The 22,616-nt window shown below is 41.6% G+C and overlaps 1 protein-coding gene and 1 pseudogene across 1 annotated transcript in view; both read left to right on the top strand.

Moving 5' to 3' along the window:
• The first annotated feature begins 41 nt into the window (after positions 1 to 41).
• FEZ2 (fasciculation and elongation protein zeta 2 (zygin II)) overlaps positions 42 to 22,616 on the top strand; it is a 102,771-nt gene continuing 80,196 nt past the window's right edge. Inside the window, exons 1-2 of the mRNA XM_006839449.1 lie at positions 42 to 295; positions 13,636 to 13,744. Of these exons, the coding sequence (XP_006839512.1) occupies positions 42 to 295; positions 13,636 to 13,744 (363 nt within the window). The remainder of the gene's footprint in view (positions 296 to 13,635; positions 13,745 to 22,616) is intronic.
• On the top strand, positions 16,289 to 17,731 carry LOC102833351 (annotated as a pseudogene).

Genomic DNA, 22,616 nt, shown 5'->3' with positions numbered 1-22,616 from the left:
CGGGCTAGCCGGGGCGGGGAGCACGGCGGCGCCGGGCGGCGATGGCGGCTGACGGGGACTGGCAGGATTTCTATGAGTTCCAGGAGCCTACCCCGAGCCTCCAGGACCAGGAGAACTGTAACGAGAGCTCCGAGGAAGGCGCAGGAGCTGGCGTGGGAGGCGACGGCTTCCCGGCGCTGGTCTGCAGCTTGGAGGAGAAACTGAGCCAGTGTTTTCGCCCATCGGGCACGGGCGCCGAGCCCCCGAGGGTGGCGGTGCGGCCCATCACCGAGTGCAGCCTCTTGCAGGGGGACGAGTGAGTGCGGGCCTGGAGGCTGGCGGGCGGGACCTCCCTGCGCTCGCCTTGCCGCCAACACTGCTCCGCAGTGGTGGTGTTCCCGGCCGGCCGGCCGCAGGCTCCTCCCGGTGCCCTTCTTCAGCCTCCATTGACTGGAGTCATAGCCCCTCCCCGCTCTCTATCTCCTTCCTCCACTCTTTCGGCCTCTGCAGCCTCCCGGAGCTCGCCGATTTAAACGCCAAGTCCCCCGCCTCCCATGCTCCCTTACAACCTTCGCCACTGCCCCTCCTTACGCTTCTTAGAAAGGAAACCAATGTTTGCGTTAGAGAGAACCCTTTAGATCTAAGTTCAGAAAGACAGTACCTCCTCCGGCACGTGTGTAGCTTATTCAGTCAACAAACATTTATTACGCTCATGCTAAGTGCCAGGGGTTGCCTCGCTCTACATTTACGTCTAACGTGGGATACAGCCTAGGAGGACTGATTACTTTGTAAACTAATATTTGTGTGGTGCGATAAGCGCTGTAATGGACATGTATGCAAAATATGGGCGATTTAAAAGGTGTGCGTGAAAGAATCAGAAAAGCCTTCTTAGAGAAAGGTGTGAAAACTCGATCCCGATAGATGTGCAGGAGTTTGTCTGGCAGGCGAAGCATGGGCTAGCATTCTGAGCTGATGAGCGATAACATCCCACGTGCAAAAGTGCAAACATGGGAAGTAGCGTTTATGCTACAGATATTTATTGGACCCTGCCCAGTGCACGCTGTCACAGAGACAAAACAAAGGGCACTGGTTATCAATGGCAAGAATATCACAGTGTGGCAGCATAGGAATGCTTATACAATGGACAGAACCACTTAGCAATGATAAGAAATTCACAGTGGTTTCTGAGAGTTAGAGAAGGGGGTGAGAAGCTTGATTTACTTCCCGGAGCCCAGTGGTATTGCTGATTAAGAGTTGCACTTACAGTCTAGCGTTTTACCTGGGTAGATGGTCAAAGGTGAGCATGAGAGAACCGAATGTATTGTATATATGTTGGAGAGAGGAACTCGTGGAGAGGCTGAAGGTAAAATTATGTGAGTAATGACTAGGGACATGGGTAGGGATGGTTTTCAGAGCTTTGGGGTGGAGAGATTAGATAGGGAAGACATTCTTGAAAGGTGCTTCCTGCTTGAAGTCTTCAGTTTCCTTTGTATACCTAGAGCTAGATCAGGAATGAGGTAGGGAACTTGAGAAGAGTTGGGAATGGAGGCCTGTTAACAGTGCTAAGCAGTGTATATCCTAGCTGTGTTTGGAGACCGTATCTTTTTTTGTTGTTGTTAAGGACTGTTGAGTTGGTTCCAACTTTATATATATATGTATATATCTGGTAGCATAGTGGTTAAGAATCGGGCTGCAAATCTTAAAGTCAGCAGTTCGAAACTACCAGCTGTTCACGGGAGAATATGAGGCTTTGTGCTCCCGTAAAGATTCACAGCCTTGGAAACGCTGTACATGGTCGCTATGAGTCGATTCTGACTCCTCGGCACATCACCACCACCACCATATATATGAACTTGTATAGGGTTCCAAAGAGCAACTGGTGGGTTTGAACCACTGACCTTGCGGTTAGCAGTCCAGTGCTTATCCTACAGTACCACACCATAACTAGAGTCATTTAAGTTTACAGACAAATTTTGCAGAATGTTGTTGCTGTTGTGAGGTGCTATCTCATCATTTCAGACTCATAGTGACCGTGTGTACGACAGAATGAAGTACTTTCACAATCATTGCTGTGTCTGAACCCATTGTTGTAGCCACTGAATTAGTCCATCTTGTTGAGGGCTTCCTCTTTTTCAGTAACCTTCTGCTTTACCAAGCATGGTATGCTTCACCAGAGACTGGTTCTTCCTGGTAACCTACCCAAAGTATGTGAGACAAAGTATCTCAATTTGCATTTCTAAGGAGCAGCCTGGTTGTGGTTCTTCCAAAACAGTTCATGAAGTCTTTAGTATATTCAGTATTCTTCACCAGCTCCATAATTCAAAGGCATCACTTTTTCTGTTTTCCTTATTCATGGTCTACTTTTTGCATGCATGTGACTTAGTGAAATACTGTTTCGTGGGTCAGGTGCACCTTAGTCTTCAAAGTGACATCTTTGCTTTTATACTACTGTAAAGGGTGTTTTGCAACCGATTTGCCTACTGCAATATGTTGTTAAGTGCCCGTAAGTCAGTTCTGACTCATTGTGAACTTGTATATGGTTGTCGGGGTAGGAGCAGGAAACCTAATCTTTTCTCTCAACATGGAGCGACTCTTGGGCTCAAACTGCCAACTTTGTGGCCCGCAGTCCAGTGCTTATCCTACAGAGTTACTAAACTTCCATTGAAATATGAGGGGGCTTCAAAAAGTTCATGGAAACATTTGGTTATCTTTTAGTTCAGTTCCATAATTTTTGAAATTGCTTCATACATTGTTTGATTTTTTTGATTGCTACTTCTCTGGGCATTGATTATGGATACAAGTTTAATGTGGACAATTTTATTGTTTTCTCCATGTATCATGATGTTGCTAATTGGTTTAGTTGTGAACATTTTGGCTTTCTCTGTATTAGAGTATAATCCATAGTGAAGGCTATAGTGTTTGTTCCTCATCTGAAAGTGCTTCAAGTCCTCTTTGTTTTCAGCAAGCAAGGTTGCCGTATACATCTTGCAGGTTGTTAATGAGTCCTGTTCATAGCTCTGGATTTCTTGGCCTACTGTTTTCTTAGTATACAGATAGAATGCATGTGGTGAAAGCATACAATTCTGATGCACACTTTGCCTGATTTTAAACCATTCAGGGTTCCCTTGTTTGGTTCAAATGACTGCGTCTTGGTCTATGTACTGCTTCCTGATCTGCTTGAACACAGTGAAGTGTTTGGAAATTCCCATTCTTTGCAATGTAGTCCATAGTTTGTCATAACCACACAGGCAGATGTCTTTGCATGGTCAAGAAGACACAAGCAAACATCTTTCCAGTATTCTCTGCTTTCTGCAAAGATCCATCTGACTGTAGCAGTAATAACCTTCATTCCAAGAACTTTTCTGAATCTGACTTAAGTTTTTGGCACTTCCTTGTCTATTTATGTAACCAGTTAAAAATTTATCTTTAGCAGTATTTGTTGTTGTTGAGATGGCTCTGACTCATTGAGACCCTGAATAGGGTTTCCAAGAGTGGCTGGTGGATTTGAACCACTGACCTTCTGGTTTACAATCCAGTGCTTATCCTACAGTGCCACACCAGGACTCCTCAGTGATGTTTAATTTTTTCAGTTCATAGTGATCCCATTTGACAAAGTAGAATGACCCCCATAGGGTTTACTAGGAGCAGATTGTAAGGTCTTTCTCTTGACACCACTGGGTGGGTTTGAATCCACTAACATTTTGGTTAGCAGCCGGACACTTAACCACTGCTTCAGCAGGGATCCTTATGCAGAAATTACAAAATTCAGATATCCCTTTGCCACATGTACACTGCTTCTTCTGTTATTAATATCTTGCATTCCTATGGTACATGTGTTGCAACTGGTGAGCCAATAGTGATACATTATTATTAATTAACTGAATCTGCCAGTGGTGGTTCAGTGGTAGAAATATGTTTAGATTCCTAGCCAATGCGCTTCAGATGCAGTTGCCACCTGTCTGTGGGTAGAGGATTGTGTGTTGCTGTAATACTGAAGAGGCTAAGATGAAGTAGGAAGAAAGAGCTGATGATCTACTTCCAAATAAAAATCTCTTGGATCACAATAGTCAAGTCTGCACCCCATCATGGGGACAGAGCAGGACCAGACAACATTTCATTTAGTTTCCATTTGCGTTCACTGTTGGCGCTGTATAGCCTCTTGGGTTTTGATGAATACCCAATGTCAGATGTCATCAGTACATTATCATGCAAAATAGTTTTGCTACTCGAAAAATGCTCTTTGCTCTTCCTATTTATGCCTCCTTCCCTTTCCCTGAACTCCCGGCAACCACTGATGTTTTTATTGCTTCATCATTTTGCTCTAACTATCCTTTGATTGCTACCTCTTTATAATGCTGTGCCTAGGAGCAGAGGAAGGAAGAATTTATCATTGGATTTTATACACACAAATATGCATGCAGTCAACAGCAGAGAACATTTTGAAATCTAGTCCCAAAGAAGGAGCCCTGATGGTTAAAAAAGCTCAGCTGTTAATTGTAAGGTTGTTGCTTAAAACCCGCCAGCTGCTCCTTGAAAGAAAGGCATGGCAGTCTTCTTCTGTAAAGATTGTTGATAAGTGCTACTAAATCAAGTTTGACTCATAACAACCTTGAAGAAGTTTCTGAGGAGCAGCTGGTAGATTTGTATCACTCACCTTGTGATTAGAATTCCAGCGCTTGTCCTGCTTTGTCACACCAGGACTCCTCCTTAAAGACAGCAGCAATTCTACTCTGTCCTACAGGTTTACTCTGAGTCAGAATCCACTTAATGGTGGTGGGCAATGGGTAGTCCCAAAGAGAAAGTAGTATACACACAGACTCATAGATTTACTTGTTCCGTTTTTTTAGGGGGCCAGGGAGTTTATAAAGGGGTTGGGTTGGACTAAAGATTATGGTTAGGATTGTGACTAGTCTTGGCTAGGCGTAAGGCTTCATTTAGTGCTAGGGGTTATGGTTAAGACTAGGGTTAGTGTTGGAGTAAGGGTCAGGCTAGGCTAGGAGTAAGTAAGGCTTGGCTTATTTTTAGGGTTAAAGTGAGATTTAATTTTGTTTTTGTCTTGAGATCTGCATGATTTCCTCTTCGTTTGGAAGTTCTGTAATACATTATTCACAGTTTTACTCTATGATGTGTTGTTGTAGTTGTTGGATACTGGTATCTCTGGTTTCCTATTTCAGTGTTATAGGTTTCTTTTGACTCCTGTGGCTGTGCAGCAGTTTTGGAGATCGGAAAGTGAGCGACCTACTTCTTTTGTTCTTCCCTTCTTTTTAAAATAATGCTTTGCTTATCTGGAGTCTCTTTCGTTTTCATATAAAGTTAGTGATTGGTTTTTCCATCTCTTTAAAGAATGATATCTGAATCTGGATTGGGATTGCATTATATCTGTAGATTACTTTGGATGGCTTGACATTTTCGCAATGTTAAGTCTTCTTATCCATGAGCAGGGTGTATACCTCCATTTCTACAGGTGTGTGTCTGTTTCTCGTAGTAGTGTTTTTTTTGTATAGGTCTTTTGTTTCTCTGATTAGATTGATCCCCAAGTATTTAATCTTTTGGGTGGCTATTATAAATAGCATTGTTTTCCTTATTTCCTTTTCAGAGCTCTACATATCGGTGTATAGAGATCCACCTGTTTTTTAGATGTTGATCTTGAACCCTGTCACTTTGCAGAATCAGTTGATGAAATACAATAATTTTCTTGATAAGTCTTTGGATTCCTTCAATTTCCCATTCTTGCCTTATAGTTCTGGCTAAGACTTCCAACATGATACAGTATGGTGTTTGTTGTTGTTATGTGCCGTGGAGTTGGTTCTGACTCATAGCGACCCTGTACAGGGTTTCTGAGGCTGTAAATCTTTATGGGAGCAGAAAGCCTCATCTTTCTCCCACGGAACAGCTTGTAATTTCGAATTGCTGACCTTGAGGTTCATAGCCTGATTTGTACATAACAACTACGCTACCAGAGCTCCTTATCATATAGAATAAGAGAGGTGATAAAGGGCATCTTTGTCTGGTTCCTGTTCCCAAGAGGAATGACTTCAGTTTCTCACCATTGAGAGTGATGTTGGCTGCTGGTTTTGTATATATGCTCTTAACTATACTGAGTAATCTCCCTTCTATTTCTGTTTGGTTGAGTTTTTTTTAAAACCAGAAATAAGTGTTGGATTTTGTCAAATGCCTTTTCTGCATCAGTTGGTATGACCATGTGATTTTTTCTTGTTTTATTTATGTGGTGAAATAAACCAGCACCTGTGGAGTGCTGGGAAAAAGAAGGAATTGCACCTTTCCTGTAGCTTGTGTAAAGATGCTCTGCCAGGCCACCTTCTGTCACAAAAATTCAAGGTGGTCACGCTGCATCTGGTCTGCCGTTCACCAGCCAGTCTCCCCATCTTGCCCTCTCTGTTCAGCCTCTCCTCCCAGCAAGCACTCAGTCCAATTCCCTAACTTTCTCTCTGAAGTTCAGGGCTCCAGGATTCTCACCTATGTCTGTTTCGTTTGGTCTCTCGTAGCTTTGTTGTAGAGGGTCCGGGTAATGTGTGTGCCTAGTTTGCCATAATGCTGGCAGTCTGTTTTTGTGTGGTTTCTAATTTTTCATTTATTCTGTCAATATTTTCCAAGTGTTTTGCTGAATTTCTTAATTCCGTCTGCAGTTTTCCTGATCATTCTGTCAATCCATTGAAGATACCTAAAAAATCATTCTTTTCAATTCCTTATCAAGTAGTTTCGATACCATATCCAGTATTGTATTTCTTTGGTTATTTTTTTGGTAAGTTGTTTGAAGCACTCTGTCTTGTTTCTTCATGTAAGCTGAAATGATCTGTTTTCTCTGAGTCATTGCAGTGTTGTATTTATGTTTACTTGATTGTTCTCAGGCACTCACCACCTGTCTCCTGGTGGATATGATAGAGACTGGAAGTGTGCACGGAGTTCTCCATTCATGTTTTGCCTAGTGTAGTTCAAGAGAGGTTCATTCTCTTCTAGACGAGGGGATGGTGAGCCAGGAGTTGGTGCCACTGGCTGCTGGGTTGGTGAGGGTGGTGACTGGCATGTCCCTGGGTACCAGGAGGGTTTGGGGAACAGCACCCCCTTGTGGACAACCTCCAGCCTTGTCCTATGCCTCTAGGCTCTGTGTCAACACTGCCCACAAAAAGTCAAGATGGCTGTGCTACTCCAAGCCTGCCGGCAGCCTGTCTATTTTTCTTCTCTCTTGTGAAGCTTCCTCTTCCAGTTGGCACCAATCCTATTTGATGCTCAGGGTTCCAGGCTCACCATTCATATCTGTTTCATTTGGTCTTCCCTGACCTTGTTGCAGAGAGTGTTCTCAGCATGCCTGCCTCCTCCACGATTGTGCTCTGGAACCATCAGAACTCAAATAATCTGGGCTTGATGTTTATTAAGTATCAAGAGTTACATACTCAAAATAGATTAGTGGTTTGTGTATAGAAAATTGATGGGTGGTGGTTGTGATAGTTATGTGCCACAGAGTTGGTTTGACTCACAGTGACCCTGTGTAGGGTTTCCGATGCTGTAAATCTTTATGGAAGCAGAACCACTGATAGTTTTGAACTGCTGACCTTCATATTAGCAGCCTGACTCGTAACCACTACGTTACCAGAGCTCCTTGTAAAGAAAATTGAGGGTTCCTTTACTGATGACGATCAAAGAGCACAGCCTTCGGTATGGCTTACATCTCAATGTAAAGAAAACAAAAAGCCTCACCACTGGACCAATAAACAACATTCTTATCAACGGAGAAAAGAATGAAGTTGTCAAGGACTTCATTCTTCTTGGATCAACTATCAACAATCATTGAAGCAGCAGTCAAGAAATCAAATGACGTATTGCATTAGGCAAATCTGCTGGACAAGACCTTATTAAAGTGTTGAAGAGCAAAGATGTCAGTTTGAGGACTAAGGTGCACCTGACCCAAGCCATACTATTTTCAATAACCTCATGCATGCGAAAGCTGGACAGTGAATAAGGAGAACCCTAGAAGAATTGATGGTTTTGAGTTATGGTGTTGGAGGAGAATATTGAAAGTGCCATGGGCTGCCAAAAGAACCAACAGATCTGTTTTGGAAGAAGTGCAGCCAGAATGCTCCTTGGAGGCCAAGATGGCCAAACTTCATCTCTCACACTTCGGACATATTGTTAGAAGGGACCAGTCACTGGAGAAGGACATCATGTTTGGTAAGGTGGAGGATCAGAGAAAAACAGGAAGACCCCCAACAAGATGGATTGGCCAAGTGGCAATATCGATGGACTCAAGTGTGACAAGAGTAGTGAGGTTGGCCCAGGATTGGGCAGTGTTTCATTCTGCTGTGTATAAGGTTGCTATGGGTCAGTACTCACTTGATGGCACCTAACAACAACAACAGTTTTGCCTCACAAGTACTGTCTGGAAAGTAGTCTAAGTCTTTGCTTAAAGGTTAAGTTGATGTAATATATAGAAATATTCGTTAATGTTTGATGGAGTCCTGGTATGGCACTGTGGGTTAATGCACTAGACTACAAGGTTGGTTTGAATGGCAAGGTCAGTGGTTCAAGCTCACTAGCCACTCCTTGGAAACCCTATACAGGGTCTCTATGAGTTGGAACGAGTCAATGGCACTTCAACAACAACAATGTAATTGTGTTTGTGGTAATGATACATTAGAAGTGTCTTCTCTTTTCTGGAGTGGTGTTGGTCACCACTAACATTTTCCCCTTTCCAGTGCATGAATCTGTTTGATAGGACCCTGCTTTCTTCACTAGGCAGTTGAGAATTCTTTTATTCCAGTATTGCCTTCCCTGATTCAGTTGAGAATTCTTTTACTCTAATATTATTGCCTTTCCTGATTCAGTTGAGAATTCTTTTACTCAGATACTGCCTTGCCTGAGGGCACTCTAAGGAGCCCTGGTGAGTCAGTGGTTAAGTACGGGCTGCTTGATGAAAGATCTGCTGTTGGAATCCACCTAGCAACTCTTTGTGCAAGAAGGACCTGGCTATCTGCCTTCATTAAGATTGCAGCCAAGAAACCCTGTGGGACTGTTCTTCTCTGTCACATGGGGTCACTGTGTGTCAAAATTGACTTGCGGACACCGAGCAACAACAGGGCATTTTATTGGACTGCCCTGTGTCCTAGTTTTAGTTTTGCTTAGATATGGAGTGCATTTATCTACCAGGGCTTTGCTTTAAGGTATCTGTAAGACTTTGACCGCTCTGAAGCTGTTGTTTATGGTTGGTTGTAATACTTACATGATAAGCATGAAGGAAGCTCTTATTCCTGACTGGAGAATTCTAGCAGTCTTTCTCTTAATTTGGTCCAGTGTCCTTTTAGTTGCAGTTGTTTTGGCCTTGATGGAAAGGAAGGTCTGTTCATTGTTCTTTATTTTCTTAGAAGATCTAATTCACCCACAATCCCTTTGTCTAGGTGAAGTATTTCCTTTTCATAAAGTCTCATTTCTGAAGCAGCAAGTATTAAAAAAAACAACAAAAATTACCCCACAAAAAAACAAAACATAGAATCTGTCATTTATCTTCTCCTGCTAGACATCCTAATGACTTTCCTGACCAGGGCTAGATATATGAGGAGCTTCACAGGTTCATGGAAAACATTAAATAGAAAGATACTGGGAATTTCCTATGAACTTTTTGAATTCCTCTTACACAGTCAGTTCTTCAGTCATTCAAAATCCTTTAGCCAGAAAGGCATCGGCCAGAAACACCACAAAGTTAGCCATCTGGAGGCCTTTCCTATTACTCCAGTATACAGGCATTTGAGGTGATCTGACTCCTTAAAAGGTGAATAGAATCGAACCCTGCATACGGGGATGTGCTGGGTCAAGGAACCAGCTTCAAGAGTTACTTGAGTTCATATTTTCAATGAGGCTGAATGTGCATTCCCAAGGCAAGCATCATGTTAGGATTTTATGATTTGGCACTTGTGGTCCCATGGCTGCTTTTCTTTAGCACTGAATTCCTATTCATTAAATTAAGTCTGTTACTTCACTGTTTTTAAATCTTGCACTCTTATATTTATGTGCCTATGTTTGTTCTCTAGTGGCTTACATACTTGGAAAAAATTCCACCCAGTTATTGAATTGCTTATTCATACTAGTTGTGATATTATTAGTTACTGTCAAGTTGATTCCGGTTCCTGGTCATCTTATGTGTACAGAGTACAACTGTGCTCCATAGGAATTTCATGACTTTGTCCTTTCAGATTGCCAGACCTTTCTTCTGAGGTACCTGTGGGTAGGTTTGAACTGCTAACTTTTCTATGAATTGTTGTTAGGTGCCGTTGAGTCAGCTGTGACTCAGACACTCTATTCACAACAGTATGAAACACTGCCTGGTGCTGCACCATCCTCACAGTTGTTACTGTCTTGAACCCATTACTGCTGCCATGGTGTCAGTACATCTAGTTGGGGGTCTTCCTTCTTTTTGCTGACCCTCCACTTCACCAAGCATATTGCCCTTTTCCAGGGACTTGGCCCTCTTGATACATGTCTGAATTATGAGAAACTAAGTCACGCCATCCTTGTCTCCAAGCATTCTGACTATACTTCTTCCGACACAGTTCTTCTGACAGTTCACGGTACTTTGTTTTTATTTTTTAAAAGTTTTTATTGTGGATTGCGTGAAGGTTTAGAGACAAGATCACTAGTTTTATATTCAACAAATCATATGCTTAGTTTCATTTCAATGATTGCAATCCCCTCAGTCCATGGAGCTTTCAGTATTCTTCTCCAATACCATGATTAAAATACGTTGACTCTTCTGTGGTCTTTCTTATTCATTGTTAAACTTTCACATGCGTATGAGGCAATTGAAAATATCATGGCTGGGTCACCTTAGTCCCTAAACTGACATCTTTGCTCTCGAAGACTTTAAAGAGGTCTTGTGCAGCAGATTTCCCTAATGTAGTATGTCGTTTGATTTAATGACTGCTGTTTGCATGACTGTTGATTGTGGATCCAAGCAAAATGAAGTCTTTGACAATTTCAGTCTTTTCTCCATCTATCATGATGTTATTTATTAGACCAGTTCTGAGGATTTTTGTTTTCATTACATTGAGGTGCAACCCATAATTAAGGCTGTGGTCTTTGATCTTCATCAGTAAGTATTTTAAGTTCTCTTTGCTTTAAGTAATCAAAGTTGTGTCATCTGCATTTCATAGTTAATGATTATTCCTCCAATCATGATGTCAAGTCCTTTTCCATATAATCCAGCTTCTCAGATTACTTGCTTCACATACAGGTTGAATAAGTATGGTGAAAGAATATAGCTCTGGTACACACCTTTCCTGCTTTTCAATCATTCAATATCCCCTTGTTTTGTTCGAACTCCTGCCTCTTGGTTTAAGTACAGGTTCCTCGTGAGAATCAAATGTTCTGGTATACCCATTCTCCACAATGTTATCCATAGCTTGTCATAGTCAATAAAGTACAAGTAAACATCTTTCTGGGTTTTCTGTCTTCAGCCAAGATCCATCCTATATCAGCTGTGATGTTGCTATTTCCATTAGCAGTCCAGTGCATAACCCTTTATATTACTCAGGGACTATTCACAATTAGATATTGTAATGTTGAGAATTTTTTCCCCTTATAACATCCATTTATATGCACTAGACTTGTAATCACCAGGTTGGCAGTTCAAAGCCACCAGCCACCGAGGGAGAGAGAAGAGGCTGTTAGATCCTGTAATGATTTGTAGGTTCAGAAACCCTGTAGAGGGTTGCTATGAGTCAGAATTGACTGGATGACAGTGGGCTGAGCCATTAATTAGCTTATATGTGTAGTGTATAAGGAGCTCTGGTAGCGTAGTCGTTAAGAGTCAGGCTGCTAACCTCAAGGTCAGCAGTTTGAAACTACCAGCCGTTCCATGGGCGAAAGATGAGGCTTTCTGCTCCCGTAAAGATTTACAGCCTCAGAAACCCTATGTGGGTTTGCTATGAGTTGGAACCAATTCCACAACACATAACCACCACCAACCACATATGTAGTTTATAGCTGTATTTGCCCAATTAAGTTTTATCTCATTTTCATCTCATGTGTTTTTTTTTTCATACACCTTTACATTTTGTTATGCTGATTATTACTTTAGTACTGAAAACTGAATTTCAGACGTGAGTTTGAAGTATGCTGTCCTTATGTGGTGTGGTTTGTGACTTTACTAGTCAGTGCAACTCACTTGAGTAATAGAGCTGAAAGGAATAGCAGCTATCCTTGTCCTAGCCTCTTATTTTACGGAAGGGTGGCTGATGCCTTGAGAGGTCAAGAGACTTGTCTAGAGAGTCTTTAAGGAAGAATGGAGACAAGAGTCAGTTTTTCCTGAATCTGAGTCAAGTGTCCTTTTCATATTACCTTATTGCCTTCCCTAATTGCTATTTGATAGTAAGGGAGGGTAACTGCCGTGAATATCATTGCCTGTGCTCATTTCCTTGTCAGCTGTCTCTTTCTCCTTTCATTTTGTTATTTATTATATTTCAAATTCATTTTAAAATTCCAGTCTTCATTCACATCAAGCTCACAAGTCTGACTTTGGTTAGAGATGGACTTTTGTGAAACAGTCTATGTGTTTGGGTGCAGTGGCTAAGCGCTCAGCAGCTATCTTAATAGCCATCATTTGATCTGTCAGCTGCTTTGTCAGGGCATGATGTGGCAATCAGCTTCCATAAAGACTGCAGTCCTGGAAACCCTACAGGGAAGTCCTGCCTTCGCCTATAGAGTTACTACGAGTTGTATTTGACTTGATAGCAGTAAGTTGGTTTTTTTTTTTTTTTTTTAATATGCTTGGATGCTAGAAGAAAAATAAGTATAAATTACAATGTGGTTACTACCTGTGTGGCCCTAGAAATATTACTCAAATTCTTGTGCCTCAGTTTCTTCTTGTGTAAAACAGTGATGATGATAGATTGTACTGCACAATGACTTTGAAGATTAAATGAGTTAGTATATGCAAATTGCTTAGAACAGTTCCTTGCACATTGTTGGTATTAAGTGCTGTCAAGTTGGTTCTTGACTCATGGCGACCCTGTACAGAGTTTCTAAGGAGTGGTTGGTGGGTTTGAACCACCAAACTTGAGGTTAGCAGCCTAATGTGTATGTTACAGTGCCACACTAGGCCTCCTGGCACATAGTGTAGGCTGTTATTATCAGTAGTAGTTTATAAACATCTAGGGAATGGGAACATACTGACTTTGGGAATTTCCTAACTACCTTCCCTTCCCTTCACTCAGGACTTCTTGTCAACCCAATTATAGGATTTTCACTTAACTCTTGTTGAGGGCGAATCAACTTGATGGCACTTAACAACAGTTTGTTCAGTATGCTCTACTTTGTTGATGTTTTTTGCTCTCTGTTTTTCTGCTTTGATATTTCATGTTCTTCCTTCTTCCACTGTTAAAGCAGTTGCTGCCACATGACTTCACGTGTGTCAGGTAGCACTGTGCTGCATAGATCTTTTAGTGGCTTCGTTTTCAGAAGTAGATTGCCAGGTGTTTTTTCTGAGGCACTTCTGGGATTTGAATCCAAATCTCCAACCTGTTGGTTAGCAGCCAGTTGTTAACTATTTGTACCAACCAGGGACGTCTCCTCTGTGATTGTAGATATTTGTTTAATAAAAGACACCTGGAATACTAACTTTCACTGATTATGGTTTTCTTTTTTTTTAAGGATTTGGAATGCCCTGACAGATAATTATGGGAACGTAATGCCTGTGGACTGGAAGTCATCCCACACCAGGACCTTACACTTGCTTACTCTGAACCTCTCAGAAAAAGAGGTAAGCTAGGAATTTGACCAAGAGTTTTTGAATAACTGATGGTGGTACTGAGTCTCTAACTTAGTAAAAGAAGGCAGTCTCTATAGTATTACTGCCTTCTTTTACTAACTGTCCCTGGGTCTGTACAAATACATTGAGTTGTCTTTTATTTATAAGTTCCTGGAGATTGAAGTGGTCCTGTAGTTCCGTCTCAGTGGCTCCACTACTATCAACTGACTGGCATGTTCCTCCAGTGCGTCCCTAGTACACTCAACTTGTCAATGTTGAGCTAAATGTCTGTCTGACCAGCAAAGGTCAGCATTTTTTCCAGCATAAATAACCCCATTTTGAGGTGCTGGGAACACTCAGTGAGGATCCTCGCCTTGGTTTTAGTACACTGAGGGTGCTGAAATAATCAGCACAGATCTAACTCTTGGATGAATGTAATGACTTGCTGGACATGACAGGTTGCCAGAAAACAATGTGTTTTTGTGAATATTGGAAACCTTTTAAAAGACTTCTCGGTTCTTGACTTTTTTAAAGGCTACCACCTTAACTTGTTTGAGGCTGTTGTTTATGTCGTGGTATTTGTAAGTTGCAGATACCTTTAATAAGAAGTGTGAACACGTGTTGGGACAGTTGAGGGTAGGAGGAGAGTAAAGGGAAGAAAATTCCTGTAAATGGTAAACTGTGTTCGGTTTGGTTAAAGCCAATGGTAAACATAGCTGGGTTATATAACTTTCAGGGCCTTTTTAAATTTCTTACCAAATAACCGTGCAGGCTTATGTCAGATTTTTCTCTGTACTTTGTTAGTGTAATTGTGTGGTTATTGGGAGTACAATGCAGTAGAATTGTTGGTATTTTAAATGATTTGCTGTTGTTGCTAACTGCTGTTGAGTCAATTCCAATTCATAACCCTGTGTAGGGTTTCTGAGGAGTGGCTGGTGAGTGTGAACTGCCAGCCTTGCAGTTAGCAGTTCAGTGCTTATGTTAGGGTACCACACCAGGACTCCTTAAATAGTATGTTGCTGTTGTTAACTGCTGTCGAGTCTGTTCTGACTCACAGCGACCCTGTGTAGGGTTTCCAAGGAGTGGCTGGTGAAATTGAAGAGGCAACCTTGTAGTTCAAACGGACTGTATGGTCAAGTGCTTATCCTACAGCACTACACCAGGACTCCTTAAATAGTATAGGCCCTGCAAATGACTTTCTTAAATGTGTGACTCAGGAAAGCCTTCTGTTAAAGGCTAGAATTCTTGCCAGGTTTTCAAGTATTGTAGTAGATACAGAATTCTTGCTGTTGGTTTGAATTATTCACCCTGTTGCAAAGCTGCTTTGCAGACTCTCCTGACATACATTTAGTGACAAGGAACAAAATGAAGTAGCCTATGCTCTCCTTTCTTATTGAGATCCTTGCTAACAGTTTTGGGCTCTGTTCAAGTTTCCCTTCTTCTCTGAAGCCTTCTGTTACTGTTTTAGCTTCTGTTGATCTCATGGAATTATATAATTTTAGAGTTGGAGGGGACTTTAAAGGACATTTAATCCACCCTCTCACTCGGGGCCATTCCCATCTCTAGCGTCTCTGACAGATGGCCATTTAGCCATGGCTGAAGGCACTGCGGGGGCAGGAAGTGTGCTCCTCTCTGTGGGAATCAGTTATGTTGGTGAGGATGTGACTCTTCCAGGACATGTTAAATGTCCCACAGAATTTAACCCAGGTGTCACTGATGTGCTGATCCCGGTGCCCCTACAGTGCTGTTTCCATGTTTCTGTATAGTATTACTGCCTTCTTTTACTAACTGTCCCTGGGTCTGTCAGTAGATTGTGACTTCCCAATACGTATCTTTGTGTTTGTCTTTATCGTAACTGCCACTGTGCTTGACACAATCTGGTACAAGCAATTGCTGAATGGCCTCACCAGTGAGGCAAAGTTTAAAAAATATATGTATTTTCTAGGTTGTTTAACATAGTGCTTTGAAACCTATTCCAAATCCATTGCCATTCTTGGATCCACATAGTCAGTGAGTCCTTTTTGTTTGAGGTGCTAAAAACTACTATAGAAAGAATACTTTCATAGTTTCCAAGAGAAATAAATTAGCAGTGTGAATGGAATACTCTAGTTTCTTTGAATAAAATGTCCATCTTCTTATATTGTATCTTGGGAAATTATTCTCATTTTCTGCCTTTTGAATGTTGTTTTCAATGCCAGAGTGATGGTCTAACCAAGGGTGGTGGTGGGTTGTCTTCGAGTTGATTCTGACTCATCGTGACCCTATGTATGAAGTAGAACTGCCCCATAGAGTTTTCTTGGCTGTAATCTTTATAGGAGCTATCATCCATTCTCTGCTACTGGGTAGGTTTCAATTGCCAAACTTTAGATTAACATCCAAGCACTTAACTGCTGTGTTACCAGGACTCCAAGGGCAGTAAATCGTAATGATTAGGGGTGATAGTAGCAGCCACAGCAGATCCTGGTTCTGACCCAGCCCACAGCTTCCAGGATTCTGTCAGCAGGAAGCACCTCTGAAGTTAGGCTACGACAAGTAGGAGCAGGGCGAGTAACTACAATGACTTCAGCAGTACTAGTGGATATACGAGATGAGGTGACTTGCCCTATCTGCCTGGAGCTCCTGACGGATCCTGTGAACCTAGACTGTGGCCAGAACGTCTTCCAAGTCTGCATCACAGGAAATAGTAAGCAACTGACCAGAGGTCAGCCAAGATGCGGGAGGATACAGCTGTCCTGTGTGCCGGACAAGCTACCATCCTGGGAACCTCTGGCCTAATCGATGCCTGACCAACATAGTGGAGAGACTCATGGAGGCAGTGCTGGGCCCTGAGAAGCAGGTGAAGGTAATTCTATGTGCACACCATGGAGAGAAACTCCACATCTTTTCTAAGGAGGTTAGGAAGATCATTTGCTGGCTTTGTAAGTGGTTTTTGGAGCCACCATGGTCACCACGCATTCCTAGTGGAGGAGGTTGTCCAGGAGTACCAGGAGATGTTCCTAGAGCATTTGAAGAAGCTGAAGAAAGAGCAGCAGGAAGCTGAGAAGCTAACCACTTTTATCAGAGAGACGAAGGCATGCTGGAAGAATCAGATGGATCCAGAGAGTCACAGAATCCAGATAACAGTTTAATCACCTGAGAAGCTTTCTGGACAAAGAGGAGCAGCAGGAACTCAGAAAGCTGGAGGAAGAAGACAGGAAGAGGCTGAGTATTACAGAAGAGGCTGAGGCTGAGCTGGTCCAGCAGAGCCCGTCAGTGTGAGACCTCATCTCAGATCTGGAGCGCCGCTGTCAGGGGTCAGCAATGCAGCTGCTACAGGCTGTAAATGATATCACAGAAAGGAGTGAGTTACAGACCTTGAAGAAACCAAAAGGTCTTTCTACCAAGCTGAGAAGTTCATTTCGAGCCCCAGATCTGAAAAAGATGCTGCTAGTGTTTATAGAGCTGACAGCTGTCCAAAGCTTCTGAATGGATGCAACTCTGAATCCACAGCTGGCTAGTTTAAATCTGACTAAACACTGGAGGCAGGTGAGATTTGTGGGTAATAAGCTGCCTGCGCCCTCCTAGCTGAGAGCGCATTATGATTGTAGCGTCCTGGACTCCCAGCACTTCTCATGAAAATGTTACTGGGAAGGAGATGTGACCAATAAGTGTCTGGATCCTGGGGTGTGCAGCAATTCAGTGGTACCTGCATTCCTTTTCTGTCAGTATGCCAACAATCAGAATGTTTGCTCCAGCTGTTAACCTCAAAGCAGATACTGGGTGATTGGGTCAAAGCATAAGCCAGAATATAGAGCCTGTGAGGACCCTTCCACTTCCCTGCTCCTCCTCATGATCATGCCACCTCGGCGGGTTGAGATTTTGTTAGAGACTGGCATTGTCCCGTTCTATAATGTCACAAACCATGGCTTCTGTAGATAGTATTTTCTGACTCCTCTTTGTCCATATTTTAATCCTTGTAGCTGTGTTGTTCTAATGACCCTGTGTAAACTACACTCTTAAATATTCTGCTATCCCCACTGACCTCCATTTCTTAATCTTTCTATAGCAGAAATACCACATGTGGGTAGATTTAATAAGCTGAAATTAATTTTCATTGGATTGCTAGCTGGGCTGCTGACCATAAGGTCAGCAGTTCAAATCTACCAGCTGCTTTGTGAGAGAAAGATGAGGCTTACTGCTCCCATAAAGATACACACCCTCAGAAACCCTATACAGGGTCACTGTGAGTCAGAACCAACTCAGTGACACACAGCCACAAACCACCACCACAGTTTAGGCGACTAGAAGTCTTTAAATTCAGGGTGCTTGCTCTAAGGAAAGACTGACCTTGTCACTGGAGGAAAATCCTTGTCTCATTTTCTGTGATGTTCTCTATGTTCCTTAGAGCTCTCCCCCTTGACATTATTTATTCCATATTCCTGTTTGCTTGCTAACTTCCATGCCTAACTTGCTCCTTTCATATCTCACAAGTGATTGGTTTAGGGCACACAATACACTGGACTGCAAGGTAGGTTTGAATTGCAAGGTTGATGGTTTAAGCCCACCAAATGCTCCTTGGCCACCCTATTTAGGGTCACTATGAGTCAGAACCAATTCAACAACACTTAACAACAGTTGTAGAAGCCTTACCTGGAAAAACTCAAGAGAATAAAGTTATGTATTGTGACATAACTAGTCAGGTGATGAACGGATCTGAAATTAGATGTCTCTTCCGCAGAAGGGAGTGGCATACATTAAGTTCCTGCAGAACACATGGGCAGAAAGAACTAGGTAAGAAGCAACCATATCATTCTATGAGTCGATATATATACAAAATAAGTTCTGTTTCACCACGTCCACCTGGGTGCTCTGTTCTTTCCGTGACTAGAACTATGTAAAATTTACCTTTGAAAGATTGTTGTGGATTATTTCTGTTATAAAATATGTGTTTTAAATTTCTTTTCTGACAGATGGAGAGGTTTGTTTTGTGTTTTTGGTATTAAGTTGAGAAAAACATCCAGGGAAACTATCAGCTTGCTAGCTTTCAGTTCTCCTTTTCTTTCGCTGGAGTTTAGGATGGTGCACATCTAATGGGTCTATTGTAGAGTATGGGATCTGGCATGTTCCAAATTTGACATGATCACATTTTTTCCTTTGGATGCGTCTTCAGTGTCCTACAGGGAAGCAACACCACCCAGTCTGTATCTCACCTTGGCAGTAAACGGTGTTGGGTGTGCTTGGAAATTACCAAGACTCCTAGGGCAGCCAAGGCGAGTTTTCAAAGCCTGCAACGGATCCCAGCCTTTAGCATATGCCACCTCTGTGGGGATTAGGCTTGGCTCCCTCTCTTGAAAGATGATCTGAGATCATTATTTCTGTTGGCATGATATTACTTACATGTTTCGACAGTAGCCGAAACCTATTCCAAATCCATTGCCATTCTTGAATGTGCCTATATGAGTGAATGCTTCTAAATCGTTTTTTCTTAGGAGCATCTTCTGTGCCATCTTCTTCTCTCCTACTATACATCTCTTCAATGACAGGGGCCTGGCCTTATGCATGTTTATATGTTGTTGTTAAACGCTGATGAGTTGGCGCTGACTCAGAGCCACCTATTCACAACAGAATGAAAGACAGCTTGGTCCTGTGCCATCTTTACAGTCGTTGCTACACTTGAGCCTGTTGCTGCTGCCACTGTGCCAATCCATCTTCTAGGCTTCTTCATCTTTTTCTCTGACCCTCGACTTTGCCAAGCATGATGTCCTTCTCCAGGGACTAGTCCCCCCTGATAATATGTCCAAAGTATAAGAGATGAAGTCTGGCCATCTTGGCTTCTAAGGAACACTCTGGCTGTATAGATCTGTTTGTTCTTCTGGCAGTTCATGATATCTTTAATATTCTTCTCTAGCACCATACTTAAATGCTTCAGTTCTTCTGTGGTCTTCCTTATTCATTGTCAAACTTTCACAGACGTATGAAACTATTGAACATACCATGATTTGGGTCAGGTGCACTTTAGTCCTGAAACTGACATTTTTGCTCTTGAACACTTTATAGATGTCTTGTGCAGCAGATTTGCCTAATATAGTGTGTCGTTTGATTTCTTGACTGCTGCTTCAATGAATGTTGATGGTGGATCCGGAGTAAAATGAAGTTTTTTACAACTTCAGTATTTTCTCCATTTATCATGATGTTATTTATTGCTCTAGTGGTGAAGAGTCTTGTTTTCTTATATTTAGGAAGACGTCATTATTTTTTTTGGGGGGGGTGGATGGGTGGGTAGGAGTAAGGAGGGGTTTAGGGTTAGGACCATGGCTAAATCTAGGACTTTTAGTGTTAGGGTAATGGTTTGAACTAGGATTTAGTAATAGGCGTAAGGATTGGGCTAGGGCTAGAAGTAAGACTTGGTCTAGTTTTCAGGGTTACAGTTAGATTTGTTTTTCTTTATTTAAGATTTTCGCCAGAAATCTGCTTGATTTCCTATTTATTTGGAAGTTCTGTAACTGCATAATTCTCTCTTTTTACTTTGTGGTTTTTTTGTGTTGTTGTTGTTACAAACTGTTGTCTCTGATACCGTTTTCAGTCTTGTAGATTTGTGTTACTTAGCTGTTATTGTTACTAGGTGTTATTGTTATTTGGTACCAACTCAAAGCGACACTATGCACAAGGGAACAAAACACTGCCTGGTCTTGCCCCAACTTCACAATCATTGCTATGTCTGAGCCCACTGCCACTGTGCCAGTCCATCTCATCGAGGGTCTTCCTCTTTTTCTCTGACCCTCCGTTTTACCAAACATGATCTTCTCTAGAGACTGGTCCCTCCTGATAATATGTCTGAAGTATGAGAGACAAAGTTTGGCCATCTTGGCCTACAAGGAGCATTCTGGCTGTACATCTTCCAACACAGATATGTTGGTTCTTTTGGCAGTCCATGGTACTTTAAATATTCTCCCCCAACACCATAATTCAGATGCATCAATTACTCTCCAGACTTCCTTATTCACTGTCCAGTATTCACATGCATATGAGGATATTGAAAATAACATGGCTTAGGTCAGGTACACCTTAGTCCTCAAACTGACATCTTTGCTCTTCACCACTTCATCTCGTACACTAGATTTGCCTAATGCAATACATTATTTGATTTCTTGATTTCTGCTTCCATGAGTGTTATTGGTTGATCCAAGCAAAATGAAGTCTTTGACAACTCAATCTTTTCTCCATTTATATGGATGTTATATATTGGTCCAATGGTAAGGATTTTTGTTTTCTTTTTACATTGAGGTTCAACCCATATCAAAGGCTGTGGTCTTTGATCTTCATCAGTATGTTAAGTTCTCTTTGCTTTCAGCAAGCAAGGTTGTGTCATCTGCATATTGCAAGTTGTTAGTGAGTTTTCATCTATTCCTGATGCCTCTATTCCTCTATTCATGTATTCCAGCTTCTCAGATTATTTGTTCAGCATACAGATTGAATAAGTATGGTGAAAGAATACAACATTGGCACACACCTTTCCTAGTTTGAAACCATTTGGTGTTCCCTCAGTCTGTTTGACCAACTGCCCCTTGGTCTGGTTACAGGTTCCTCTTGAGCACAAATTAAGTGTTCCAAAATACTTACACTACACAGTGTTGTCCGTATCTTGTCATGATCCACACAAGATCCTTGTGACGTCAGCAGTGATATCCCTTATTCCATGTTCTCTTCTTAATCCAGTTTGCATCTCGAGAGTTCTGTTAGTATATGGTTGCAGCCATTTTTGTATTATCTTTAGCAAAATTTTACTTGTATGTGATATAAATGATATTGTTCAATGATTTCCATATTCTGTTGGGGTTACCTCTCTTTGGAATGGGCACAAATGTAAATCTTTACCAGTCAGTTGTCCTCCAAATTTTTTGGCATAGATGAGTGAGTGCCTCCAGTGCTGTGTCAGTTTGTTGAAAGATTACAATTTGTATCCCATCAATTCCTGGTATCTTGCTCTTTGTCCGTGCCTTCAGTGCACCTTGGACTTCTTTCTTCATTATCATTGGCTCTTGATCATAGTGGCCCCAAATTTTTTTTAATGATTTACTGTGATTTATGTATATTGGTCCAATTTATTGGTACAACTTCTTGAAATGTTTGAACATCGACCATTTTCTCTTGTACAGTGACTCTTAGTATTCCTTCCATCTTCTTTTGATGCTTTCTGCCTCATTCAATATTTTGCCTATAGAATCCTTCAGTACCACAAGTGGCGGCTTGAATTTTTTCTTCACTTCCCTCAGTTTGAGAAATGCTGAGTATGTTCATTCCTTTTGGGTCCTTTCACATTTCATTGTAATACTTGACTTTGTCTTGTTTTACTTTGAATATTTCTATATCTGGGTTGAGGTCTGAGTAATATTGTCATGTATGTTAATCTTTAGATTAACTTTAGAAATTCTTTTAGTTTCTGTTTATCTGTGAATGTCTTGCTTTTGCCACATATTTGGTGCACAGGTTTGCTGAGTAGTATATGATGATTCTTGATTGGCAGTTTTTTCTGTCAGAGTTTTATATATGTCATGTTACGTTTTCTTGCCTGGATGATTTCTGCTGACAAATCAGGGCTTAGTTCTCCTTTGTAGATAACTTTTTGGTTTTTGTGAGTTGCTATCAGTATTATTTCCTGTCTTTGACTTTGAACAGTTGGATTATTATATGCTTTTGTTATTTTCTTTTAGGGGCTCTCCTGTTTGGGTTTGTCCAACTTTTTGAACGCTTAGCTTCTTGTTTTTCATAATGTTAGGAAAGTTTTCTTCCAAAAAGACCCTTAGACAGTTTTCTGTATGTTTCTTTTTTGTCTCTTTCTGTTCTGGAATTCTAAATGCATGTAAATTATTCCTTTTGATAGTGTCCAATGTAATCCTTAGGCTTC

Source organism: Chrysochloris asiatica, unplaced genomic scaffold, assembly GCF_000296735.1.
Source record: "Chrysochloris asiatica unplaced genomic scaffold, ChrAsi1.0 scaffold00024, whole genome shotgun sequence".
NCBI classification, from domain to species: Eukaryota; Metazoa; Chordata; class Mammalia; order Afrosoricida; family Chrysochloridae; genus Chrysochloris; species Chrysochloris asiatica.
The sequence above is the reverse complement of the archived record's forward strand: the minus strand, read 5'-3'. Positions and strand labels throughout refer to the sequence as shown.